The 23,697-nt window shown below is 41.0% G+C and overlaps 1 protein-coding gene across 1 annotated transcript in view; it reads left to right on the top strand.

Annotated features, from left to right (window-relative positions):
• gpc5a (glypican 5a) overlaps positions 1 to 23,134 on the top strand; it is a gene marked incomplete at its 5' end in the record, with an annotated part of 131,149 nt that extends 108,015 nt beyond the window's left edge. Inside the window, one exon of the mRNA XM_080834992.1 lies at positions 22,905 to 23,134. Coding sequence (XP_080691118.1) covers positions 22,905 to 23,053 — 149 coding nt within the window. The 3' untranslated portion in view covers positions 23,054 to 23,134. The remainder of the gene's footprint in view (positions 1 to 22,904) is intronic.
• Between the last annotated feature and the right edge of the window lie 563 nt (positions 23,135 to 23,697).

A 23,697-nucleotide genomic window follows, 5' to 3' on the forward strand; every position in this document is an offset into this window, starting at 1 on the left:
TCTCCTCGGGCAATATTATTCCCTTTTGTAAAACATTTATCTTTTATTTTTCTTGCTATTTATTTTATCTTGCAAATATGTTTTATGCATCAACCACACCAAGTTCATTCCCTAAATAACTCTGATTATGTTCAAAAGTGTTGTCAAATAAAGAAACTGGTTATCATTTACTCTGTTTGTCTTACGTGACCTGTCTATTATTTCGCGGCCTCTTCTCCTGGTTTACGAAGTTCGCGCTTACCTAAGTACATTGTAAGTAACCCCAAAGAAGGATTATTATTTAGGTTCGTTTTGTGCCTTATTTGATACGTGCCTAAATTGTCATTCATTATTTAAGGAATTATAGAGGCTTCTTTCTTATAGATACATTGGACTTTTTCTTTGATAAGGATAAAGGTATCGCAAATTTGTTTATGCCACTGTGAGTGTGAACTTGTCTGTACGCTACGGATCTCGTTAAAGACGGATGCATATGCATAAGCTTGAGTAATTGTCTAGTTTAATGGACCAGTATGGCTCTTAAGGTGGTGTTTCACCCGTTTATTAAATATACTGCTAGAAAAGGAAGAAAATAAAAAGAGTAATTTCACCAGCCTTAAACGTTTCATTGCCACTACATATATGGGTATCCATTACAACATTCACTAACTATACTAAGGACATTGTAGAGACAGCAGCATAATCATTTCACCTCCAATGTTTATTTTAAAGTTCTAGCCTCTCAAGCGCAAGCCACCCCTAGTGCCATAGCAACCGAACGTCATCGTATCTGAAAAGCTCCGTGGACCCCGTCCCCACTACTACTCGAACGCGGCGTTTTCAGATGTCTCCGGCCAGGGGAGCGTATTCGAAAACCTCCGTTTTCAGTCTCCGAATTCGCCGTATTAGTGTGGACGGTCAATGCAAACGCAGACATATTTATGCGTTTCTACATTTACCCGGCCTAGTGTGGACGCACTCTTAAACAGCTGTGGAACGTCTTTTTTGCCCTTCAGCTGGTCATTCTGACGTCAGCTGAAAACTATCAATAACATGGAATACAGTCCATGAACCTTCACTGCCTGAGGGGTCAGATCTTTAGTTCATCCAGGTTGTTCGCCAGACACCGCACATTGGCGAGGAAGATGTGAGGTAGTGGGTTTAGCCTTAGCCTCGCTTGCAGACGTCTGTGTTTGCCCCGTCTTTGTTTACAGTCATGACACAAGCTCCGTAGTGAGATGTTTGTGCCATGATTATAAATATCAGGTAGTCGGTCTGTTGTATCTGAGGTTCACATATACTTGTGACTTGAGTAAATAAACACCAAATCGCAAAAACCTGTGATGTGCACACGCTACCGTCTTGGTCAATTGGTGGTGGGAGCAGAGATTGACGTCATGATGAGTGAGTGTTTACAATGCACAACCGTCAGAAAAACATGCCAGCATTGATATAAGGATTATTGTGAGAAAATCCAAACCGCACATTTAATTTAGCTATATTTGAGATTCTTGTTTGTTTCCTTCTGAACAAAAGTAGAAAAGCCCTGTGTCTGTCCTGTGTCTATACAAAAGGGAAAAAAGTCCAGAATCCAGTGTAGCATGTAGACACTAACTGTTGTTGTCTGAGAGCCTGTCAGGAAGCTGTGGTAAAGGGCAGCTCAGCTGTCAGCCTCTTGTCATCCAGCCCCCAGAGTGTGACCCCCGGCCCTCATGATCAGTACCTGGCAACCTCTTAATCGGCCCCTCGCATAGGACTGTCTGAGTCTTCACCTCCTGACTTGGCCAGGACCCCCCCGCCACATCACCCCCCCTTTCCAACCTTCCTCACCCTAACACTCGGGTTAAGCCACATGGGTGTCAAATGTACACAAAGCAGGGGCCTTCACAAGCTAAAGTGTCAAAAGCTGTTAAAACATATGCCTGCCAAAACACAGGGGCCGGGTAAAAATAGAAAACAGCCCCGTCTGTTCTCTGATCCCCTCCCTCCTGCCCCCTCCACCAGCTCCACCACCACAGCCTCCGCACTCCCTTATTTCTCCACGGATTTAGTCTTTGTCACGCCGATGCTTTGGATGCTTTCTGGGGCAGAAATGAGGGAAGATAATGAGTGATTGAAACATTGTATGAGTTTACAGTGCATAATGAAGTGTGACAACGACTTTATTTGCGCTGATGTGTGAAGATTTACAGTCTAAGAAAAAGAAAACAAAAAAGCCACTCTGGAGATGAGAAACTCTTCTAATTGCTTCTTTTTTTTCATTTGCACTCTAAAGTCTGTCTTTATTTGGGGGACAGGAATGAAATGTTCAGTTATTCCTAATAATATGTATTTGCCAAATAAGAATTATTATACAGAATAGCACTGTAGGTGATATTTGAGGTTAGTGTTTAATTGTGTTAATCTCGTTTATGAAAACTATGATTAAACATGTTCCTTAACTGCCTTTTTTTCCATGTCTAAGTCAAGATGGCAACTACGTCCTTAAACACTAACTGCGACTGTATCTACATGCAATGTTCTTGACGAAAAAAAAGGGGAGACAATTTTTTTTTTCTTCTAAATTACAATAAATATATCCTGTTTATTTGATAGCACGTGCAGCAGTTGTGTGTACTGTGCTACAACACATTAGGACAACACCAACACAGTGAGGAGTACATTAGTACATTAACCTCTCAACTATTTTACAAAAAAGTAGGTTAATGGTAAACAGTGACATTGACCTGGCTTGGGTGAAAGATATTTACTCCATTTTCAATACACTGAGGCTAATTAATTGCCTTATCAGAAGGGGAGCAATGTGGCCATAGAATAGCTGCGAATAATACCAGAAACTTGAAAAGACTGCTGCTCACCACATGTCTTGGTGGTAACCTTTTAGTTTTAAAGCTTTATTGAGCCAACTAGTAAGGCAGTGATGTAACATTATTCAGGTGGTATAACCAAACAAACTCATTAAGCTTATAAGCTAGCAAACTGTTGAGAAGAGCTGAAAATGAGGCGCAAAAGTAAGGATTGAGTATAGACATAATGTAAGATGGGCGATTATCTCTCAACAACCACTATTTGCTAACGATAGATGGCCGTCATAAAAATGTTTTATTTCTACTGAGAAAAAGTAGATGCCCAGCTCTAACCTTACGCTTAAAGTTACTATCATAAGTGTATGTTTTTGTAGGTAACTAGTTTGTAACTAATTCTTAAAGCCCTAAAAACCGCTTTACAGCATGTAGTCTACAAATGTCATCATAACACCTCAGTTAACAGGCTTGCTTACATGTATCAGTGCTAACAGTGTGGTTGGTGTTTACAAGGCAAGGTATGTGATTTCAGTGATATAGCAAGTTTATTTAAAACAGCAGTAGTTAAAAAACTATTTAATTGACTAAAGCTATACTAAAATACGTACATACAAGATGAGGCTGACTACATATGATGGAAACTTTTAGAGACATTTCACACAGGACTAAAACTAAGACTAAACTTAAAAAATATCGAAATAAGTATTTAAAATCAAATCTAAAATAAATGGTGATGAACTGCTTAGACAAGTCATTTATTATTATTTCAGAAGCACTGTCTAAACTGTGTATGCATAGAATGTAAGCATTAACCTGTTTTAAAATAATAGCCCTCTTTGTCAGCAAAACAAATGCTCTGCCTCTTAGGCAATCCACAGAGATTTTTATTACTGTTATTTGTGTTTTTTCTCATTTTTATGTGAATGTTTCTAGCTGTGTTTCAATAACCTGTTTCTTCGGCATGCTCCATTTATACTTGTCAGGGTCCAGATCTCCCACATTGCTATGACCACAAACGAGGCGCCACCTGATGTGCAAACGAGCTAACTGTGAACTGCAGGAGTCTCCCTTATGCTCGCAGTCCCTGCCATGGCAAACAGCAGGACTTGCCCATTGACATACATTTGATTATTGTTATGCATATCTGGGCAGGATGCTAAGAGATCTGTCTCACCATCTCGTCTCGTAAAAAAATAACAATTAATTTAAATGGGCTTGACGTAAAGAAATAACACACCCAGGAACCTATCAGCCAAACAGTAACAATGGACGCCTCAGGGAGGCTAAACTCAACAATAGGTTCTCTTTATTCCTTTTTGATTATGCACGATTTCCAGGGTGCTGGACGTAAAAAAGAACAGACCGAGTGGGAGAGAGAGAGTTAGTCGACGAAGGGAAAGAGGAGAGCAGAGAGAGATAGGGAGGCACAAAACACTTAGCGATAGCAGATGTTTGTTCTCCCTAGGAGTGGCATTATACAGCAAAAGCATCATTCATGTCCGTCCAACCACTGCAAACTAACACAGAACATAAAAACAATTATCTGGGGGGAAATAGATAAAAATGAACAGATTTAGGCCTTGCCAATCAGTCTCTCTGAGCATCTAGAGCAAAGTAAAGCCATGAATGGTCTCTCCCCAGCCAAATATTCACAACCACATAAGAAGTGAGTTGTTTCTGGGAGTGGCGTGTCTCCTAACCCATCTTGAGTACGGAGGAGGGTGGGTCTGGAACACCAGGCACCACCATTGAGACTACTGGAGGTGTTGTGGGCCCAATTCAACGAAACACTGATGAAGGAGAGTGCGTGCTTGAAAACCACAGTGAAATGCTTACAAAGGCAGATTTGTTGTTGTTGTATCCTGCTGCTCAGGTTCTATGGTTGTCATGTTGTTGTGTTTAGTAGTTGTGGGCTATAGACAGCACATGTTGTGCTGTGAAGAAGGGCCTTTACAGATTCCAAGTACAACATGCGTCTCTGCTGTACATTGTTGTTGTATCCTGCTGTTCAGAATCTATGGTTGGGCAGTTGTTATATTGGTTAGAGTAGGTCCGTGGGTGTGAGTACTTGCATGTGACCGTGGGAGGATTGGCTGCTGTCGGATGTCCCCAACCAGTAGCGGAAGCAATGTAACATATTTCCTGTGTCTTACAGTGCCTTTCTTTCATGCACAGTACACGTAAAAATAAAGATTGTGAAAGCGTTTTGTTGCAGTTTCCTGCTCTGTGATCCTCTTCCCTTTAGGTGTTCAAATCTAAAGAATCAGGAATAATATCGCCCATTTGTACTCAAGTTTGCCTCAAGTATGAATAATTCCACAAGAAAAAAGAGCTTCAGACTTGGGGAGAGATAAAGAAAAAAGATATGCATTGGGGTTGGAACCTTTATGCTTTGAGGAATTCTTGCCTTTGTGCCTTACCTCTTCCCATCATAATATGCCTAAGTGCTAACTGTCTTTATTGTGTTTGCTTTCACTATCCGTTTATTTTAATTACTCTCATTGTATTTTTTAAATATGATTACATGAATCCTCTTAACTGAACTCTGCCAGTGCATTGAACTTTTAAACGTTTTAACAAATCATGATTCAATATGACTACATTTGACATTCATCTGTGTATGTCTTCTGGACATTATCCACAGTTCATTTGAAGATTGTTGGGTCTAAATCTCTCTGAGAGCTCTGAATGCCAGTTGCTTAAATCAATTCAACTGAATATGCCATATAATACCACTGATAATGGAACATTTCACAGCTCTATGCTGTGATGATATTGATACAGCCGAACATGGTGTAGTGGAATATCGATAGTCCTCTGGATGATCAGCTTCCCCCCTGACTTCCTCGTAAAGGTCATATAGCAAGGTTCAGCAAACCTTAAGTCAAGTTTGTGGTGTAGACTTCTTTTCCTCAAGGCTGCTGCAAACACTGTTTTCTATTTTGTCTGTTGACACACAGCATAAGGAAGTTAGGCAACACAAGCAAAAATCCAATAACAGAGAGAAATATAGCATAGTATTGTATTGCAGTTTACCTCTCCCTACCCTGTTCACCGTTAAGTCTGTGCATCTATCTGTGTTTACCAAAGATAAACCTTATCAGGACTTAGCAGATCACTATGTTGAGATGGCTATATCATTTTTATCTCTCCCTCGTTTCTTCCCCCAGCAACCCTGTGTTGTTTGGTCGTGGGCTTTACGATGTCGATTTTGAGCTCGCTTGTCTTAGCGCCCCTTGTCTAGGAAAAGGCTCTTGCAATATTCATCCATCCTTATCTGTCACAAGATCTTAATTGGAGGTGGTAATTATCTGACCACACGCTATTAAGTATCCTATTCGAGGAAGTGTGGTAACTGAAAATGAATGCCCATCGATTGGCTTGGCTGACATCTGACTACCTTCTTCTCCCAGATTAGTCTTGCATTGATCCCCAGTCCCCTGCTGTCCTACCCATCGACCTGTCTCTAATGTGTGGCCGAAGCTTGACCATTCATTATTTGTGTTATGACTCACTCATCCATCCAGAGTGCCACTGATGGGCTCGGAGGAAATTGACTTTGGCCTGACACTGGTCATTTGACACCCCCGACTCCCTATCCAGTCTATGGCTCGCTTCCATTTAGAATACTTACTTTCGGCCCCAGTGCGGATAATGTCCTTTTTTTTGGTACTTGGGAAAGGAAGGGTAATTTGCTTCCAAGGTTACTTAGTGGGACAAAAATGGCAAGTGCTCAGCATCTGTTAAGTTAAATGGATATCACTGAAATAAGCCTATACTTTCTACTTTAAAACTGTAGAGGCACACATAATGTATACCATAATGCAGAAGCCATACATCATATTGTAACCTGATTTTGGATGATGGACTGTAAGGTATTTGAACTTCAGATACCCTTGAATTTGACAGCGTTTTATGTCAGGCAGGGGTTAGGGTCTCCCTGATTCTGTGCACAGTGAGACAGAACTGTTTGCTGTGTCTGCATGTTGTTATCGACCGTGAATGGTAAGGTATGTTTATGGCAGTTATTTGTATGTTAATGGTTCTACATTAATAGTGTATGATCATTTCACACTTGGAATATACACAGCAGTTTTTTTTTCGTTCAAGTCATTTGATTGGACAAGAGGCATTTCGTCGGTGTTATTATTATATGTATTTTCTTACGATTTGCACTTTACAGACTACCCAGCTGTCAGTTTATTTTTTGTCCTTTAAAAGAACAGGAGTAGGGTGAGATTCGAACAGCGCTACATGTGATGTATCCACCTTTTTGACTGAGCAATTCTAAATCCTAGGGTACAAATTTAAACGCAGCCAATTACAGGGCTGAATAGAATGACATTTAATGATGCAAGCAGATTGATTTAGCCTTGCCCTGGGCACCCACTGTTTCACGGTGTAGCTTTGTCTCTGCAGACACATTAATCATTGGACTTGAACAGGGGAGAATGCTGTCTAATTGTAAGTTAAGTTTAGGCAAATTGATGTGTTCCAGTGAGACTGGGCTGAAGTTAATTTCACCTCTGACAACAAGCATTGTCTTGAGGGAATCAGGACACATCTAGCCAGAGACGTCCTTGTGTGCTTAACATACGACAAACAGGTGTATCCTTTCAAACTCTTACTTAGTGTTGAGGTGTGGAAAGGTGTTTGTTCTGAAATATGATGTTTTTTTAGCTAGTCTAGTTGTACAGCTTGCGGCTTTTATGCTTCGGATGTGTTCATTTTCCTTTGGATAGTGTTTGCTTAGATATTGAATGTCTCTTATATGTCAATAATTTATTGCGGATATGTTTTACACGCCAAGTATGCCAAGTCCGATGATGTCCATAAGATTGAGGATATATTTTTCATTAAATGTTGAGCCTGAAACAAGATTTAATTTTAATACTATTAAATACTATTTAATACTATTGATGTAACTACTTTGGTTTACTTTGACTTCTCTATACCGTGGGGAAAATGCCTTCGGAATTGAAATCTCCCATAAGGTACTTTGAACTGTCTTTCCACAAGCAATTCTGTATGAAAAATGACAAACAGAAATATTTGGTAAAGCTTCGCATGAATTACCATTTTTTTTCAACCTTGTGTGTACTGAAATTGGTTTTGTTTTAAGTTTCCTTATCAAGCTTGACCAGACTTTTCTCTGCTAGGTTTAAAAATTTAGAATCTCCCTCTCTCTGTTGACAGTAAAGGAATCTCCATACTTGATATTCACAAAAGCAGATTTGCCACTGAATGTATTTATTTATTTAGCTTGAAACACTTCATTGAAGTAAGCCATACATTTCAATTTACCCAGGCAGAATGTACCTTGAGCCAGTATTGACAAAACCTCACACAAAGTAATTTGCTCATTTCAAATGTATGCATGAAGAAATAATGTAAAATAATGAAGTACTCAGCTCACTTTTTAAAGTTAGTACTCTCAAAGTAGTCTGTGTTTGTTGGAATTAGAGTCTTTGAAGTGAAGAATGTTTTGATGTACATGGTGAGTTAGAGGGCTAAAGGTTGTAAAAGTGTTATTCTGCTGTGGCATTGACTAAGCCACGGTTGTTTTACTGGAGTGACCCCTTAATGCATTATGTTTCCCAGTCTGCTAATTCACTACAAACTATTTTACCAAGTCCCATTCTACAAATGATTCTTTCTTTCTTTGTGTCTTATCTTTCTTTTCCTATTCTTTGTATTTTCTCTTTTCTTCCTGATACTCTTGTTATGAGATGAGAACAGTGTGACGAAATGCAGACAAGACAGACTGCTCTGCCTCAGGGGAACTCTTGTCTTTCCCAGTACTTTCCTGTTCAATTATGGATTGGTCATTCCAGAAATTTGGCAAATATAATTCCGGGGGAAGCATTTATCTTTTCTCTCAGCTTATTGAACATGATTTGACTACTCAGCTTAGCAACATTTATTTTACCAGTTATTTGTTAGCAGTTGCGAGTCACGGCCATGCCTTTGTTTGTACCTATATTCTATAAACATTGTAGACTATGAACTAATGAACTTAGAACACATGGTTCATGTATGACTTGCCATGTCTGACATGCAATAAGAAGTAAGGGAATATTTAATTAAATTTAGAGATGGAATACATTTTTCTCTATCTGAGTCCCAGACAAATGGGAGAGAAAGTCCTGGCATGTGGAATCTAAGTGTGAATGGAGGATGCTCCCTGACGGACTGTCATCCGTTCAGACATCTCAGAAGCGAGCAGTCTGGCTTTGTTTTTTTTGTCTGTCTGATGGCTTATATGTTCCAGCGGTGGTTATTTATAGTATTCGCACTTATTATTTATCACAAGACGTAGTCTACATCTCATTCGCACATGTTCTACCTCCATCTAAAGCTTTATCTCTTTAAAAAAATGAAGAAACCTTGCTTTGTGCAAGGATCTTGCAGTGGAGCAACTGCATTTAAGTTTGTTGGTTCCAACAATAGTTTTTTCAATCAGTAAAGTGTCGACCAGCACCTCAGCAACCCAGGCGTGTGTTTACCTTTTTACTAGATAGTGCAGAAGCTCTACCTAGAGCTTTGTCAGTCATGTTGGCATAGAGGCAGATCCATCCGTTCAGGTTTTCAGAAGTTCGCCCTTAAAGTTTAGGTTTCTCCCAGATGTACAATGTGGTTTGGTGTAGGTGCAGGCGGTCATAACACACTCATTAAAATGGTGAAAGAGAAAAGGCCATCTGTAATACATAGCACACATTTATTTTATGTGTACTTGGTGCTACTTGCATACTTTTTGGTGAATGGGTTTATTATTAAAAGAGGTTTGTTCTCTCAGGACAAGTAGCAAGAGAGTTTGTTCTCTCAGGACAATAAGCAAACACTTTACTTTAGTTCTCCTTTATGTAAGTGTAACATAACTATGTCATAAACACATCATGGCAGGTAAAGGCATGGGTGAAAGTGTTTGTGACAGACTATTACCAATTATGTTATACAATTATGTCACCATTATTGATAATGATCATGTTGGATGTGCTGCTATGCCAACCGATATTATGAGTTTCATGCCAATTACAAATAATTGGTGATAATTGAACATCAATAATAGGACATGACATCTGCTTCAACATGGTTACGTCAGTCATACAACAGAAGGTTCATGTCTAGTTTCTGTCAAGTTCTCGGAAAGTTTTGAGGGGAATAATACTTTTTAAAGTAATGATCATTTTCACTGCGGCTCTTGGCCTTAGATGTTGAAAAGGGATGGAGTCGCACACCACTATAGTCAATACCGCTCAACAGAGGCAAAATGCCTGGCTCTAGTGACGAGAATTCTCCTTTTGTGAAAATAACTTATTAAGTGGGGTGGGGGGTGGGGGGTGGAATGCACAAAGGGAGTTGATTGAACAGAACTATCGGATTCTGGTGATTGCCAGAGCAGACCTCCAGCCATTTTCGTCTTTGACAGATCGGTCAGCACATGCATTCTCCTTCTCCTCTTTAGGGATAGGTAGATGGGTTTGCAGACGATCACTTAATCACTGCAGTTCTCACTGATGCCTATTGACTTGCCAGAACGGAGATTAAAGGTGCCATTCGGTTGAAGCACGAGCATTGATTCCTCGCTCTTTCTCTCTCTCTCTCTCTCTCTCTCTCTCTCTCTCTCTCTCTCTCTCTCTCTCTCTCTCTCTCTCTCTCTCTCGCTCTCTCTCTGTCTGTCTTATGTCTGCGGATAGCTGTTTTAATGAAACCGTGAACGACGCACCAAAGTGCATCTCTTAAGCAGGGAGGTGAAGGTGAGGCCCTTAATATCCCAACTCATAGCCTGTGATGAATCACGTTAATATGTTTCATCTGGAGACAAAACATGACCCAGAGGCGGAAAAATCACAGGGAGTTTAAATCAGTCATTGGATTTGTTCCAGTCAATATGTAGTTAAAGAGGAGAAATATTACTGACTAGGGGATATAGGAGGATCATGATCTGACTTTGCCCGGGGGTGGAAGGAAGTGGTATTTGTATTCAATCATGGAAGTAAACACAGCAAATTGCATGCTTCTCACTTTGCTTTGCCTTGATGGCTGAGGCTTCCTTGTGTCAAACAACAACATCATTAGAAAGTCTAATATTTCAGTCAGACACGGCCTCAGGGAAGTTGTTTTGAAATAACCATATTAAGTGGTGCAAATCTAACTTTTTCTCCACAATGCAATCTGTTCAACTTATAGAAAGTCTGGAGACAACGGGGATAGGGTTTTTAGGAGGAGGTTAGGAGTCGAGGTCAATCATCAAACCTGATTTGTTTCATCCAAAAACGTAATAACCACAAATGGTATAAACATCTGCACTTTTTAAAATGAATACGTCTACAAACTTAATAATTATTATGATTATTTGCAGGACGTTTGTGGGCAGGTAAAACTAAATGATTACATCAAATGTAATAAATCACTAATATAGTGAAATTCTATACGTTATATCTGTTGTAAGAGTATGTTTATCAAAAATCATTACCATCTAAAGAAATGTCTTGACCATAAAATCCCTAATTGGGGGCCAAGCAGGCCCTTTGTGTTTATACTTTTTTGGATTATAAATGGGAGCCTAACAGCCAACCTGTGAAGGCACCTCTGTCATTGGTGTCTGTGGCAGCAGTTAGAAATGTCTGGTAAAAAAGTTTTTAAAACTTAAGCATGTAACTTTTGAACTGTATGCTGGTTTTTCAAAAATGAGGTACTGTTGGACTCCTTGACATAACAACATAACATGACATGACTTAGTACACTTTTGAACCACTTTTTTACTTTTCTGTTGCACTGTACTCGAATACAGGCTGATACAGAAGCCCAAATCCAGCATTTCCTAGGCTTAATCAGAATCTAAACCTGAAAACAATATTACCCTTTTACATCAGTTTACCAGACAATCTAAAAGTCTGACCTAGTTTAAGAGAGAGAGAGAGAGAGAGAGAGCAAGAGACTACTCTGTATTTAGTAATGCTGCAACAGGCAAACATTAGCATGCTTGTGTAAGGCAAATATTGGAAAGCTGTTACACAGTGCAGGACTTGTCCTTGAGGTCGTGCTTGCCTTGGCTGTGTGATAAGGCGTACAGCAGAGCCTGAGAGCCTTGTGGCATGCCTACAGCAGTAGGACATTGCAGCCCTGGCCCCAACTTGACTTGTCAAACTTAAAACAAGCCACAGAGAGCTCTGGAGAGCCCAAGGGATGGGTCACAACAGATGGCGTAGCACTCTCCAAACACCCAACTCTTTAACTCGAAATGTTTACACCGCGAAACATTTCCATTATAAATATTTAAAAAATGTCTGAACACAACCCTACCACCACCCCAGCAACCTCTGAGAAACATACAATTTGACGGCCCTAAAAAAAGAAATAAGATAAACAGAATCTCTATTGTTGTTAGCCATTCTTTGAGGCTATAGTAATACTTCTTTTGGGGGGGGGGGTAGTGTTTGAAGTTTTCCCTTTTTAGAAACTTGGACTTTGCTTACCTTGCAGGTTATCTTTGAAAATATATTCAATTCAGGATAGAAAATATTACCCTTAATGCATATTTTCGTTTTACTGGGCCAAAAAAAGAAAAAAGGAAGAAAATCCATATTCATATTGAATGAGTCACACATTAAATGGCATGGGCCATTACGATGCCTCTCATTAATTAAATATCATAAGCCTGCTAAGAGACTTATTTCATGGCACATTCATAGGACTGCTGAGGCAATGCTGCCTTGGCTATTCTGCGCTATTTCATTCTTTTGGCATTTATCCCTGCTGTGGTATTGAAGTCTCACTACCTTCGCAATCAGGCCCATCATGCAATGCACCACCTTTTATCGCCTTTGGCAGTGGCAGAGCTTTGACCATTGTTGATTTCCCTCATCGACATCTGGATACAGTTGCCCAGGAACAACCTTTCTCTTTTCTCGCTTTAAAATGTAACAGTAACCATGGAGACATCGGGCCTCAGGCAGGTGTTGTCGGTCGTGCGCCACTATCTTGGCTCTTTCTGGGGGACCGATGATACACTAGAAAAGTCCTTGTCACGTTTACAGGTCACTGGTTTACGTCATCATCCATTTTAAAAGAGGGGCAAAATGTGCAAAATCACCTCAGTACTGCTTCCTCAATTGTGAAGAGATCATTTACAGCCAGGATGTTCCAACAAGGTGATCGGTCAGCTTCGTCTTGGAGCCTCTGAGCGGGGTTAGATGGCTATTTGGCTATGTGGTACCCCCATTTATTACACAGCTGCCTACCAGGCGAATTGATCATTTTAATAAAGAAAATCAATTTCATCTGCGGTGAAGTGTTACCCATTAACCTCTGCCGAAACCCTCAGAACTATGCTCTGCTGTAGCACTGTAACACTGATCAGCGGTCAGCTATGTTGTCAGTAGTCAGGAATGATTTGCCTCTGAATGCCTTGATTGATCGCTCAGCCTGTTTGCTCTGAGGACCAGTGAGGTGTGGATACCTACCAAGCATGTGTTCCCTGAACATCATCAACACCAACACCATCAAAGACACCATTCACATTTGCCTCCATGCCTCTCAAGGTCTCCTTTATAAACATACAGCACCACACAGTTCCACTGCTTTGCTCCACACTGCTTTGATGATGGCTAATAGTCAAATGGGACTCCCTGATCCACTCCTGCAACACAGTAGAGTGCGGAGAGGGAATCTTTCTCTGTCTCTGCTCGGCCTCAGAGCCACTTAATGGATCACAGAGTTAATCAACCGCAGGGAGGGCCGAGGTAAAGTGGATGGATGAAGCCAGCCATTAGTCTGATGTCCGTAGGGACTAGCGAGCACACACCAGGCCTCTGGAGACTCCGGAGTGGACACAGGGTTGGTGATCTTTCAATTTCCCTCACAGTGGGAATAATAATGAGCGCGTCTCCCGCTAAGATTTGCAGTGAAATCATTGACATGCACAAGCCGGTGCTGAACATGATGAGACACGATTCCTAGAACTGATGGGAGAATGGGCACAGGGTAATGGCATGGATTTAGCTAATGTCGGTTTTGTGTGTTTGGGTTATTAGCAATTAGCTTCTGAGCATTTCAATTTCCCTTTTTGTGCTTCTTGTTCTGTCGTGATGGTCATGCCTGAACGGTTTTCTATGGGGCTTCTGCATTTCAAAAGGAGCGCTTTGTCTCCAGTCCCATCCCCAGTCAGCATTGGTGCTGTATGTCTTGTGGGGGAATGTCATGCATTGTTCATTCCCTGCATTGTTTGAATGTCTTATCCAAAGGCCTCGCTGGAAGGTGAAGGTGAGAAGGCTTTGTGTATGATCATACTTACATTACATATTACCATGTTTGTGAAACTGATGAAAGCTAAGCAGGGCCCTAAGTGGCATACAGTGTCTCTTTCAAGCTTAGTTACTTTAATATGGGAGATCATTTTCAAAAGCCATATCTTTTTCATATATTAATTTGGTCAATACACTTAAGGTAAAGGACTGATATTTATGCTCATTCTGTTTGCCGTCGGTGAAATGAACAAAGCATACATAGAATTCAGATGTGGTATCTCTCACTGTGATGCTGTGTAGAATGCAGGATTGTTCCGCATTGCTTGGCACATTTTCAACCTTTTCTTTGCAGATGCATATTGTAACCCGTCTTCTTTTTTGTGTGTTACCTCAACAGAAATTATATGGTATACAGATTTTCACTGGTGGTGTTAACAAAGGACAGACTATGATTGTTGGCAAATGCAGCTGTTTGACTTCAGGAAGTTGTGGTTAGTCAGTATCTGCTTCTGAATTTGCTTGTACATGTAAACCTTTTGTTGTTTGTTTGTTTGTGTGATTGTTTTTAAGATGTGTAAATCTGTGTGCTCATTATGTATCCACTTGGTACAAAATACTTGGTTTTCATTTGAAAACTTTCAGTGCTTCACGTTTACTTCTTCAAATGAACCTCAATGATCAAGTCAGGGGTGTAATGGAGACTGTGATTGGCAGCTGTCTCTAATGCATCTCTAGAAGTTGGAGTCAAGTCTTCGTTCAGTTAGTTTCCATTGTACACCTTGAGTGTTCCTTTGACAGGAGTGTCACAAAATTAATGGACTGATCTAAATTCAATCATTGTGGATGGGAAAACATTACACAGACCTCACAGTCATTATAAGTTCTCAGAGGTCCCAGAGTCTACTCAGAGCTCACGATTTATTAGAATAATGCATTCATTATTTAATCAAGCTAATTCATTTTCAGTTTGACTGCGTTTTATGTGTCCTGTGGAATTACTATGCACATAACATTTTTTTTTTTTTTTGATTCGCTGCAGTTAGGTTCATGCAGCTTTAACTTTGGTGATCTTTTCCAGACTAAAATCAGAGCTATATGAGATAAGGGCTTTTATTTCCTTTTGATCCCGAGAGATGTCAATTTAAAATTGCAGTTTGACCAAGAAATGGAACAGCTTTAGCTCCCACAAGCTGTATGCAATTACACAATTTTTTTGTGTTGTTTTGGTAAATTTAGGACAAGCCTCAGTGCTGGCAAAGCTAATGAAAAAGGTTAATGAGAGGTTAATAAGAGGAGCTCTGTAAATCAGGAACCTGGATTCGTTATGCTAATGTTCTTTATGAGGAGAAAAACACCCTGGTGTGGGTTACTCTGCTAATAAGCAGATCATTTCTGAGCATGTGGAAACATGCTCGCCTTTGAAGTGAGACCAGGGGAAGCAGTACACATTTTGCTTCATTTAAATGTTTCCTACCATCTATGATGTTTGTGATGCTTCAAATTTCCTAACTTGCGGGGCAAATGAAAGTACATTTTGGTTTAATAGAAGCTATTTAAAGTAATGCCCTGTGATGTGCATAGCATATATCAAAGGTTATTTGAGGACATTTCGATGCCTCATAGCAGCTCATTTCATGAATATTATTCTTTTGCAAGGGTTTCTATAACTAGTTCTGTTATGAGGACCTTTTAAAAGTGTGTTGAAGAGACAGTCCACAACTCCCGAGACATTTCTCCTGCCCAACGTATGGCAACATGTTCAAGAAAGAGAGGCTTTAAAACCTCAATCGTAATTGTCCTCAGACTGGTGGTAAAGTTGTGTTAAAGTCTTCACCTTAGCTTTTTTTTTTTTTTTTTTACAGATTTCTGTGGTCAAGTACTTAAGCTATGGAAGTGCGGAGAAACAGATGCTATTTTTCATCCACCAGACCTTAATGGCTAATTAGAAAATGTATAATGACATGAGGTGTTCCACCTATTGTAAAGGTTGCAAAGTCTGGCAACATTTGTAAGTGTGTTTTATATTGTTTTCATAGATGTGCGCAGTGTCACACCGATATTCAGTGTTTGATATCCAGGCTTTCTCACTTGTAGAGATTATTTACCCAGGAACTGAAGATGCACTTGACCTCACACACACACAAAACATAATAATTGTGAATCATAGGAATTATGTGCTTTCAAAATAACATGCATCACACCTTCAAAATATATTTACCAATATGATTTTCTTTTAATGTACATTTTTTTTGTTTAATTTTGAATCTTGTGTAACATCAGTTCAAAAAAGTATTTTCATTGAGGCAGGTAATCACAATTCCTCCTTAGGCAGCCGTGAAATTATTATTATTTTTAAATTTTCCTACATTTATTAAATATAAACAGTGCAACTGAAGCAGAATGAATCTGTCCTGTCCAAATATAGTTCAGTAATGATGTCTGTTGGTATCAAACATCTGTGCAGTTGTTGCACAGACTTAAACAAACGTTTGTTCAACACATGACTCCCAAAATATGATGTTAATTTAGGCAGCAATGCGAAGCGCCTGAACTTGCCTGCATGATGTAAGTGTGAACATGTGTTTTCTGTCTACCAGAGACGGGCTGGAGGGAGGCCCGACCAATGTTTACGGATTGCATCGAGTTTAGTGTGCAAACTTTTGTTGCGGGTTGATTACGCAGATGGTTCTGAGTTGACTGCAACTTGCAAAGACGAGGGAGGAGGATTGCCCCCCGACCCCCCCTGACCTCGGCCTTATCCCCTAGTATCGGCAGTAGTCGATCTGATGTAACCTAGATCGCCTCTCGGAGGGAAACACCAGGCATGAAAAATACAACATCTTCCCCTTTCCTCCAGCCTGTTACTACACTACCGCCATTCCCTATCGGCCCCGTTTGAAGTGGCTCCTTTAATCAAGGGCTTATAAACAGAAGTCACACAACTGCCAGTCTTGGCATCAGTCCCATGTTAGGTTATCAAGCAATCGTGTTTTCTCCTATAAAATTCTGTTCAGAGGCAGATTAATCTAAGCAAGGAGGAGACAGCATGGATTCAAGCTGTGTTTGCTTGAATGGCGAATGTTATCTACACAGAGAGAAAGAGAGAGATGCAAGTGAAGTTCAAATCAGCGAAGATGTTGTGACACATTTTAAATGATTATACTCCTTGTGGTAAACTTCCCCAAATGCCTCCCGTCATGGGCGTTTATGGACAGGCTTATGTAGTAAGGCAGACTCCTGTGCCCAGCTGTGTTTGGCCGGAAGCAATAACTGCAGTTAGCAGTGGTCCCAACAGCACAGGTTAGCATGTTATGAGGAGCTTTGTGGCCAGTAGCCTCCTAGGCTCATCTGTATGCTGCTTGAGTCTGTGGCTGGAGTGTGACTGAGCGGCTGATCTGGGCTCAGTATCGACTGTATTGGAGATGTCCAGTGTAACAGAGGATCAGTTTTTGGCACGTAGACATTGAGCCCCCCCACTCCCAACACCACCAGCGGATCTATAATGGGCCCCCCGAAGTCCTGGAGAGCCACGCAGAGAAATGGATGCCGTCTGGACCTTTGAAATAATGTGAGGGTTTTTAATTAGGTGCCATTGATTCTGAACTACGCTGTGGTTACAGAGTGAGGATGGGTGCTGGTGGACTGCAGGGACTTGGTGTGCGTGTAGGGGGAAGAAGGATGACTGCACAGTGAGTTGAATATGCATGGTCAGAAGGTGGAAACATAAACTAAGCCTTTGGAGCAGCCGCAGGCATGCTAAACAAGAACGTTGTGATGGATGACCTCCATTATTTTATTTATTCATTTATTTATTTAGCAATACATTTCCCTGTTAATTGCAAGAAATAGTCCTTCTTTTGGCTGTCTAGCAATTCATTTGGCATTGATATGCCTTCCCCCCGCCCTGTGCGAAATGGGAAAAAACTGTTCAGAGGAAACTTCAGAGGTGCTTCTGTTTTGCCTTTACTTATGCTAAGGTAAATCCTTTGGCCCTGCAGGTCTTTACTAGTTCATGAGCCTATACTAATTCTCCGCTAAACTAAACTTTGATCCACATATGATTGTAATGTATAATGCATCTGTTACATTGAAAATTAGTATTCTTGGGGAGGACAAAAAGAGACAATACATGGAAATTGAGTCGAAAAGTAAGCGAAAATAACTTCTTGACCTCACCAAAACGAAAAGAGGATTAGACAAGGCTGTTAATTGCGATTCACAGAGCCGCACAGTCGGCCATGCTGCGCGGCTTAAACGAGCAATTTTCAGCAACACTAACAACACCAACCAGCAAAGCTGAATTATTCCACAAAAGCGGGGTCTGAGAGATCCCATTCAGAGGGTCTGTGTTGCAAATTAATTGGGGAAGAAGGGAGGGATGGCCGCGCCGCTAGCGCCTCGCAGGCCCGCTCAGCACCGGATCAGGGGAACTGGAAGGCTCAGGTGGCCACAGCTCTGTCTCAAAGAAAAGGCCGCCAAACAATCAGCCTTCTGCTGAAAAGTCGGCTGCTGCTGCTGCTGTTGTCCTTGGAGCCTCCCTTAATGACTTAATACATTCATTTTTTTTTTTTTTTTCGTTCTGTTTATTAGTTGTTCGTTTCAAGATCCATCAAGGGTGAAGCAGGTTGTTTGAATTCCCAGTTGGAGACGAGAAACATAATCAACTGAGTTATTCCAAAAAATCCCACAGGGTTGTGTATGTCTGAAGCAGAAACAGAGAGAGAGAGAAGGAGAAGGAGGTTTTTTTTCTCAGATCAATAATTAGCTTTTGAACCAAAAGACAAAATAATATAGAATGGCAAGAAACAGATATGTTTAGAAATGACCTAGGCTATATTCCAAAACGGTGTATGATTTTTTATTAGCAAAGCATTTTAATCTCCACTCGTCACTGTTCAGTTTGTATTGCAACACTGACATGTTATTATGAATAAGCTTCTACTGGCACTGCTGACTTGGGCATCACACCAGAAGTTAAATATGTTAGGAGAGTGTTGAGGCAGTGTGACAGACCAATAGCAGGAAGTAGCAGGAAGAGGGATAAACAAGCTAATCTCACCAGCCTCAAGCCTCTCTTAGCTTAGTCACTGACTGACATTAGTTTGTGGTCTTTGTCCTGACATTTGAATGGGGGGGCTAGGAGGCTTAGTGTGTGCTGAGGAACACTTTAACGTCGCCTCAGGCCCTGGGAGGAACTGCTGACGGCAAGGCGTGAGGCAGACAGTCAGCGTTTGCACAAGCATGTAGTTAGCTATTCTAATGACCCTAAGCTCAGACATTTTTCTCAACATGCAAATCATTTGTTCTCATTAGCATTTCTCGCACAGGCTTTGTAAGTGTTTCCATGTCGGCACGGTTGTACATTTTGGTGTCTGGCATGATGTTGCTGCATGTAGTATTACGGACGCGCGTGTGGAACTGGAATAAACCTTTGCGTAATAGCAACAAAACTGATATTTTCATATTACAGTGTGTGCGTTACCTCTTTGTAGCTAATTGAGCCATTTTGTTTTTGTGAGACCAAAGTTATTTCCAAGCCTATGAATGAAAAATAGAGTAATTTAGAAGGGATAGCAGTTTTGTTTTCATTGTGGGTCACCGGCAGAAAAACCACGCTTATTTATTTTCAATTGAACTCTTTTGTGTGCTCAGTACAATAGCTTGTGGAAGCGCTCACCAATTTAAAACCCATTTCCTGTTTGCACAGTGGTATGAGCCTGTGGTTTCCATTCCTGGGTGGTTTAACTCCAGTTGACAAATATGCGGTCAGTATAAATCTACAAGGGTTGCCTCTCAACAGGGCTGTCCTCAATTCCCTTTGATTTCCTTGGGCTGTCTCTCATCGCTGTTTTCATTGTTCTTGGCTCCACTAAATAACCTCGACCAAATGTTCTGCATTCAGAAACCCGGCTCACATAATCAGCAATGGACCATAAATACAGTTGTACACACTTACATGAGCCTAGCCAGGAACATTGTCTTCCTCCCCATGGTTTGCGATGCCAGGTCACACTGTCCTCTGGCTGGAGTGCTGTGAGTGCAGTACGTCTCAAGGTCGAGAGATCTTGCTGTCTCCCCTTGGGTAGATCCTTCCATATAAGGACGTTATTTCTCTACTTAGTGTTTGAGTATATAACAATATTGTGAGTGCCCAGTAATGAAACTGACATAACCATCAAATAAACCTGGCACGACAGATGTCATAACCAGCCATGAGAGACGGTTGGGATGCATTCAGGATAGAGGGCATTGCAGGTGACCTTAACTGTCATGTACCTGGTCCCTCCAAATGGAACTTTGTTGTACTATTTTTTTGGCAGTCAGTTGCTATTGACTTAGTTTCAGATGTAAATCCTTGGAAGGGAAGGCTTCTTTAAAGTTCTTGGTCATTTCTCAAGTAATTACCATAAATAACTATTGTATATATAAGTAAGGATGTTGTGTAACAAATACTGTATGTCAGGCAAAGCCTGTACTATTGCTGGTCTTGGCGGCCTGTTCTTAAAGGTTGTGTTTCAGAATAATTTAGTGCCAGATAAAGAAGACCCACTGCAGCAGTATTGGAAACCAACCCTCAAACCACCTTCTGCCCATTTTTAGTAATTACTGGGGCTGCATATGCAGAATTAATGTATTTTCCTCCTGGCCAGAAAGCCTTGTTTGTTTGTTTATTCTTTTGTGTCTTTCATGTTGCAGTATGGTATTGATCAAAGCTTTCCTTCAGGTCCAACGAATTTAACTGCTATTGATTCTGCATGTGCTCTAAACTTCTCCAGTGACTTGTTTGTGGGCCTCTGCTTTTACCGAACCGCCTCCATTTTGTGAGCATATATTTGTGTACACCGGACTGTGTTTGACATCCCTGTGTTGTTTCATCAATAACAAATTGGTTTTGTCCAAACTAACAAGTAGATAGCTCTGTGGAGATTTCCCTCACTGTGTGTGTGTGTGTGCTGGTGTGTTTATCCATCGCTAGCTTGCATTATGTATAGACACCATCTAAGTTTGAAGAACATAAAATGCCCCCAGAAATTATCCATGAAGTTGCTTTAGTCATTGTTAAGCTGTAACCTCTATTCCCCTAGTCATGCAGTGGATATGAATGGTTATTTCATTATTTATTCTTTTTGTTGTTGTGGTTGTTGTTGTTGTTCTGGGTAGGAAATTATATGCTGCCATTTTATTATGGTTCATGGACTTTGGCCATGATTACAGACACACCTTCTTTCATGGACAGATCCCCATAAAGAGCTCTGAATGTTTCTGAATGTCTCATTTAATCGTTTTGACCCGAGGGACTGTGGGGCTAAAATATGCGTGGCTTTCCAAAATGTCAAATTGAAAAGTGCTTCTGAACTGCTTCCTTTTTATTATGACTTACCTGTAGTCACTACCCCTCCTCCATACACACACACACACACACACACACACACACACACACACACACACACACACACACACAAACAAACATACACACACAGTCACCCCTCTTCCAATAAGCATTCAGGGACTTGCAAGGGGCAAAAGCAGGGAGGCCATCAGCTGTTGCTTACACTTCCCCACCTGACAATCATTGGTATTCCTCCATGTCAACAACACCCCCCAAACACACACACACACACACCCACACACACACACACACACACACAAACAGCGAGATGGAGAGAGATGCAGAGTTACAGGACGCCAGGGGAAGAGACAGGTCATCACTCCTTCCCTCCGCCCCCTAATAGGTTCCGACATGTCACCCCGGGGGGATTCACTGCCATGCGGCTCCAGGCTGCTTAGAATCTAATGGCCACCTTCAGCGTGGTGCTGCGCCCAGCTGCCATTAGTGTCCACACCATATAGATTTACAATGTAAGCACACGGCTCATTCGCATGCAGAGATTCATTTCTCCCTTTTATTTTATCTTCTTCTTTTTGTGTCTTCTACTTTTCTTCTTTCCAGACAAGACAAAAAAAAAATACTACAGACAACTTTTTAAAAAAGTGACACTTTTTAGTGTGCTTTCCAGGTGTATGCCGACTATTGAGTACAGTGCAAAAAATATAGAAGAGTACAACCGACACACTCTTTTACACCTGAGAGAGGCTCCATTTGCGGATCGATGTCCTATACCAGTGCAGTAGATGTGTCTGTGTGTGTCTCCCAGCTGGCTTTTAAGTGGTGCTCTATAGGCCCACACTGCTCACTTTGGATCAATACGCCGCTAATGTCAGTCCACACGCGGCCATCTGTGCAAAGGCACTCATGTGTGGTCTGTCTGGGTAACATGCTGTTGATTGTGGACAGCAGACATCCAAAACATTGCCAATATTCCTGCACACCGAAATAGTTTTTTTCTTTTTTACTTTCAATCCTCCTTCCCGCTTCCCCTGGAAAATGAGGCTGTGGCTACATAGCGCCCTTTGACCACCTTACAAGGCAATGTCTATGTTAAGATCAATATCGATGATGCAGTTCAGGGGAATGGTAAAGGAAGCACCAGAAGCTAAATCTATGTTTAGTGTCTAAAGATAAAAAAAAATAAAAACAGCCTTGTCAAATGTGTTGATATAAAGAACCGTAATACAGCGTACATCAGGAGGGTGAAATATTTCAGGAACCCAAACAAAAACGGCCAGGAAAAAACCTTTCAAGGGAAATGTTTTGTGGATAATATGACATGAAGGGGCCAGACACATACTGAGATGGCTTTTGTATATGCTGACCTACATGCGAGTACATCTGGTGAAGGTGATGGGGAAACTATGCCGTTTGGAAGTGCTTTTCCCCTTGATGCGCTTCCAAACTCCCCCCTCTAGTTTTCCTGGGAACTACAAAGTCACTCAACACTCCTCCTTTTCTGTCTTCTTTTCTCTTTCACAGTGACACCAGAAAAGACCAACAGTCACCGGCATCACCACACAAAGACGGAGGACTTTGAGAACGGCGCTTCAGCCGGCTCGAGAGTTGGAACTCTAGGGGCCTGTCTCGCCCTGATTTGGACTTGTGCGCTGACAGTGTTGTCATGGTAATGTCACTCAAAAAGACTGCAGTCCACCTCTCCCTCCGACCCCACCCCCCTCCAAAAGACTGATCTTCGTTTCTTTCCTCTTCTCGGGAGTATACATAGATAGATAAAGAAAGAAAGAAATATTTAAAATAAAGCAAGCTGCATACTTTGGTGAACGGGTCAGAGGAAAGGGAAGAGTTCCTCAGTGGAGACTCCTCAAAGCTGAGGATCTGTTTGGTGATGGCGTGTATTGACAGGTTATCAAAGACCAATCTGGACAAAGAGTAACTGTGTTGCAAGGATGTGTACAGAAGCAAGAAGAAGGAAGTCCTCCACAAACACAAGCCCCTTTTATCCGCCAATGAGTTTCATCTGTACTGAGACCAAGAGATCCTGTGTGAAAAACTGACAGCTTTACTCACTGCCAGGATTTAAACCAACGCCCCCCCCCCCCTCCTTCTTCAATGGAAGAGTATAAATCCTTCAATGATATTAAAAAAGACACTGACATTAATTTAATCTTTATTTTTTGTTTGTTTCATTTAATAATATATTTGTAAGCCTAGTTGTAAATGGTAACTGGCATAATTCACTATGGGTTTACATTTCATTACCATAAGATGGAACCATGCTGTGGTGCTTGATGTCATAGTCTGCTTTTTAAAT

Source organism: Sprattus sprattus (assembly GCF_963457725.1).
Source record: "Sprattus sprattus genome assembly, chromosome: 3".
In the NCBI taxonomy this organism is placed as follows: domain Eukaryota; kingdom Metazoa; phylum Chordata; class Actinopteri; order Clupeiformes; family Clupeidae; genus Sprattus; species Sprattus sprattus.